The sequence below is a fragment of the Musa acuminata genome, chromosome BXJ1-8, assembly GCF_036884655.1.
Source record: "Musa acuminata AAA Group cultivar baxijiao chromosome BXJ1-8, Cavendish_Baxijiao_AAA, whole genome shotgun sequence".
Taxonomy (NCBI): Eukaryota; Viridiplantae; Streptophyta; class Magnoliopsida; order Zingiberales; family Musaceae; genus Musa; species Musa acuminata.
In genome coordinates, this window is record NC_088334.1 from 19,159,040 (window position 1) to 19,164,356 (window position 5,317).

Here is a 5,317-nt window from a genome sequence, read left to right on the forward strand (position 1 = left end):
ACTTCGAGTCATGCAAGAGTGCATAACCAAGGAACGAAGTAGGCAGTACGCGGTGCTGTACCTTTGCTACTCAGAGGAGTAGGCGGCAGGGTTGATGGAGAAGACGGTACAATCCCAGAGGCGACCAAACCTATAAGAGAACTACTCCAAGTTGGGGTGAAAACTTCCTGCATTCCAGAAGTTCAATGGCATTGAGAAGGTGAATCACAGTAGCTAACTCAACGCAAGGAGTGCAAATATATCAAGTGCTTCAGAAGTGCGAGCAAAGAGCAGGCGAAGGCCAGTAACCAGCTCGATGCATGGAGTACAACCTCGAGGAGGCGGGCGAAGTCAAGTAACCTTTGCCTTCTCAACTATTAAGAGAATGGGCGAAACCGAGTACCCCAATTCTCTTATCTATCCAGCAGAGGAGCTATGCACAAGTTCAAAGACCCTTCGAAGATAATGAAAGACAATAGTTGTCAAATCCTCACCAATGGTGATCAGTGCTACTGAGAGTAGATTGTCCGCTTCATTTCCCAACGAAATGCCAATCGAAAGCGGAAGTGATGTGAACCTACTTGGATGTGACAATTAAGTGAAAGAAGAGTCAATGAGCAAATGTTGTGGAGGAAGGATCCAAAACTTCAGAAGTTTGCGAGACGATGCTTATTAAAGCTCCAACAAGCATCCACCCAGTTCAAGCAGCATGTGGAATTTGAGAGACTGGCGCAGTAAGAATGGTCTTTTCCTTCATCTGGGGGATCCGCAGGAATCAACAATGATCAACACAACTCAGCCAACCCCACACCAGAGTCATTGTCATTGGTGAGTTGCAGCAGCATGGCGGATCAAAGGTTCGACTACTCAAAAACAACAACGGAGAGCAACTGGGAGCCAAGAGGCGCATTGTAGCTGGAGCAGAAGATTGAAGACTCAACAAAGGCGAGGAGTTGCAGTGTCGACAAAGGCTTCAACGAGGACGTCGAAGGAATAAGTGGGGGAGAATGTCACGGACAAACTTCGAAACAGGGTGTTTGATGTAATGCTTATGTATGTCCGTGTCTTTTGGCATGTTCATGCCTTGTACAGAATGTAGAGGGGTGGCCGAAGGCTTAATAGTCCCATTTTAGTTGGGTTGGTGGCCTCTTTAGGCTTGTAAATAAAGGTTGTGTCATGTGGACACGTGCGAGAGATTTTCGGTCTATAATGGACCATTATACCCTTTGTTGTGCCACTGTTCAGAGCTTGTAAAGTCTGTTTGTAATTTGCATTGTCTATGAAGTGTTTTTCGGAGATGTTTGCTTGTGGATCCCGATTGAGGCGTTCTCTCTAACCCGTTCTCTCTTTTGGTGGTCCTAAGGGACAATGGGAGGCTTCGGGGAGGCTGACCTTTGCGGACGGACACGTAAGGGTGCCGCACGACTTAGGCAAAACCAGCTAAGTCCGTGACAGGACGGGCCCTTGAGGATAAGTCCGACCCTGGCTGCTTCGGCAATGGCTAAGCCGTCCACATGTAGGGTCCATGTGCTCTCGTCGTTCTCCTGTCCAATAGCACGATCTTTAGGAGTTAGCTCGGAGATGAAGTCAGCCAGTACCTGAGCTTTGATGGCGGTTCTGGGGGAGTACTGAATATCGAATTCGCCGAGCTCGATCGACCACCATAGTATTCGACCCGACGCATCAAATTTGGAAAGGATTTGTCGCAACGGTTGGTCGGTAATCACTTTGATTGTGTGAGCTTGGAAATATGGTTGTAGCTTTCAGACCATCTTTATCAATGTGAGGGTCAGCTTCTCGATTGGGGAATACCGCACTTCGGGGCCGATGAGGACGTGGCTGACATAATAGACAAGTTGTTGTGTTGGTGGCGTTTCTTGAACTAACATCGAATTGACCACCTACGCTGAGGCCGCCAGGTAAAGACCGAGCGTTTCGCCTGGCTCGGGCGAGGCGAGTTAGGGCAAGCGAGCGAAGCATGCCTTTAACTTTTTGAAGGCTCCCTCGCATTCTGGGGTCCATGTGAAGTTGTTGGACTACCGTAGAGCCTGGAAGAAGGGGAGGCACTTGTCTCCTGATCGTGACACGAACCTGCTGAGCGTCACCAACTTCCCAATGATGCGTTGCACCTCCTTGATCGAGCTGGGGGGATGCATCTCGGTTATGGCTCAAACCTTTTTCGGGTTGGTATCTATCCCTCTCTGGTGGATGACGAAACTAAAGAATTTTCCCGAGCTAACCCTGAAGACGTACTTCGTGGGATTTAGGCGCATGTTGAACCGCTTGAGCATTTGGAATGTCTCCGCCAGGTTGGCTAGGTGCGTGCTTGCAGTCTTGCTCTTTACGATCATGTCGTCAACATATACTTCCATGTTCCTCTCGGGCTGTTGTTTGAACAACTTGTCGACCATTCTCTGGTAGGTTGCCCCAGCGTTCTTTAGGCCAAAAGGCATTACTTTGTAGCAATACACTCCTCTGTCGGTAATGAAGGCAGTGTTCTCTTGATCTTGTGGTGCCATCCGGATTTGGTTGTAGCCTGAGAATGCATCCATAAACATAAGGAGTTCATAGCCTATGGCGGCGTCGACTAGTTGGTCTTGGGAAGTGGATAGCGGTCTTTGGGGCATGCCCGGTTGAGATCGGTGTAATCAACGCACATCCTCCGGCTTCTATTAGGTTTCTTAACGAGGACTACATTCGACAGCCACCGAGGGTATTTTACCTCGGTAATAAATCCTGCCTCTTTAAGTGGTCGACCTCGTCGCTGATCGCCTTCTACCGGTCAGGAGTGAACTTCCTCGGCCTTTGCTTCACTAGCTTAGCCTCGAGGTCGATGTTGAGCTGGTGTTGGGTCACCCCTAGGCTGATCCCAGGCATCTCCCTGGGGGACCATGCAAACACATCGGTATTTTCCCTTAGGAAGTCGATGAGCTAGAGCTGATTTGCTTCGGGGAGTGTCGTCCCAATTTTCACAGTAAAATCGGGCCGGTTTCTTTTCAAGGGCACCTCGGTGAGGGTAACTACTGTAACTTCTCGGGGATCCGGGACTTGACGGGGGCGTAACGTCTTCGGGAGGGTAACTGCTGTAAGATAGCATCGGCTTGATTCTCCTGGATCGCTTTGGGATTCCCTAATCCCTGCTGAAGTTGGAAACTTAATGGCCTGGTGGTAGGTGGACACCACCGCTTTCAACTTGTTGAGTGTCGGTCGACTGAGGATGACATTATAGGTCAAGGGTAGATTGACTACCATGAAGGTAGTCATTATTGTCTTGGCCCTCGGCTCCTCCCGATGGTGATAGGACTGATGGTGGTCCCAAGCGGGGAGATGGAATCCCCTGTGAACCTAGTGAGTGCTGACGCTATGGGGGTGAGGTCCTCCTTGGTCAAGCCGAGCTTCTTAAAGGCATCGAGGTACAGCACGTCGGCAGAACTCCCGGTGTCGACCATTATTCTTTTGTCCCGAGCGTTGGCGATCCGAATGGAGATCACCAAAGCATTATCGTGATGGGAGCGCTTGACCTCTCCGACTTCGAAAGTAATTTCAGGCTCGAGTTCGAGTCGGGGACCTTTCTCGATTGCACTCCGGGCGTAGGCCTTCCTCGCCGTTGAGCTGCTGCCTTCGACTGCCGGTCCTCTGGAGATGACATCGATCTGTCTTTCGACGGGTCCCCTCGGGCGTGGAGTTGCTTCCTGGGGTTCCTTGAGATAGCGCCCGAGGTGACTTCTTCGGATCAGGTCCTCGATTTGATTCTGGAGGTTGTGGCAATCTTCTGTGTCATGGTCGTAGTCTTGGTGGAACCTACAATATTTGGACCGGTCTTTGTGAGTAGTTTTCATGGGGTTGGGCTATTGCAAGAGACCCTTCTCCTTGATTTGGAGGAAGATCTCGGTACGAGATATGTTCAGAAGGAGAGGCGGGGGCCTCGGGAGCAGTAGCTCTTGTCGGTCGGGCCTCTGGCGGGGTTGCACCAGGGCTGCTAAGGTCGTTCCTCGGGACTGTTTGGCCCTTAGTCTCTTTCTGTCCATGCGCTTTCCCGCCACCAGAGCTTCGGCGGTGATGTACTGGTTGGCGCGCTAGAGCATTTCGGGGATTGTTGATGGTGGCTTCTCAATCAACGACCAGAAGAACCTTGAAGGCTTCAAACCCATCAGAAATGCCTACATGATTAAAGAGGGATGAGCATTCGGGAATCCTCGGATTTCAGTGGCGAAGCGTGCCACAAACTGAGAGAGCAACTCGTCTTTGCGCTTGGACAATGCAAGCAAGGTGGCCATGGAAGGCCTGGGTCACATATTGGTGAGGAAATTCTGCTTGAACTCCCTTGCGAGCTGGTCGAAAGATAAGACCGAGGATGGGGGCAGCCAGCTGAACCACGCTCGTGCTGGTCCCCTGAAGGTGGTCAGGAATGCCCGACACATTAGGGCATCAGAGGTGCCATAGAGGGCCATCTGAGCCCGGATGCGACGACGTGCTCTGTGGGATCAGAGCTGCTGTCGCATGTCTCCAATGCCGATAGTCTAAAGTTGAGGGGCACAAGCTTATCCTGTATTTCCTAAGTAAAGGGGGGATCCGCTCAAGCTGCCTTCACCCGACTCACCCCGCGACTTCTGAAACTCGCGCTGGAACTCATCCAAGCGTTGGTTGACCTAGGACAACTACATCCTAAATGAGTCATCCACCGAGTCGGACAATATAGTGTCAGGCTTAGAGCGGGGCGGAGTGATTCGGTAGGGTGCGGGTATGCTCTACTCGGGCGGACCTCTCGGGTCCATCGTCTGCTCTCGGGCTTCCCCTATCCCGACCTGCTACCTGCTCAGCCTTTGCCGTGTTGGGTCGGCCGAGGGAGCTACTAGTCGTACGATCTGGGGGATGAGTTGTGTGATCATCTACATCATCCCCACCATTGCCTGTACTTGCTTGGTCAGGTTGAGGAATGCCTCAGGCGACACAGTCGAGGGTCCTATGGTAAGTCCGAGGGGCGATAACCCCGGATCGTTGAATAGGTGCCAGTAATGATCCGACGTCAAGGTTGGGATCCCTCCATCTCAGTGTTAGGAAAAGAGTCGACACTAAGAGGGGGGGGTGGGGGGTGAATTAGTGTAGCGGTAAAATTACGTCGGTTCAAAAAACCTTCGTACGATAAAAATCGATTTCGACGAAAACCATTTTGGAGAGAGGTTAACTTGAAAGTGTTTTCATAAAGATAGCTTGAAAGCATACAGAAGATGCATAGTGGATGTAAAGAAAGTTAAGAGGTTTGTAGTAAAGTAAATTGCTCAAATATAGAAATGCAAACTAGAGAAGAACACGCCGATTTTATAGTGGTTCGATCGTC

General features: G+C 50.8%; 1 protein-coding gene across 1 annotated transcript; it reads right to left on the minus strand.

The window, feature by feature from the left end:
• Positions 1 to 3,242: 3,242 nt before the first annotated feature.
• On the minus strand, positions 3,243 to 3,818 carry LOC135680308 (uncharacterized). Its single transcript, XM_065194190.1, has one exon. The coding sequence runs from the start codon at positions 3,816 to 3,818 to the stop codon at positions 3,243 to 3,245; it is 576 nt and encodes a 191-aa protein (XP_065050262.1).
• Between the last annotated feature and the right edge of the window lie 1,499 nt (positions 3,819 to 5,317).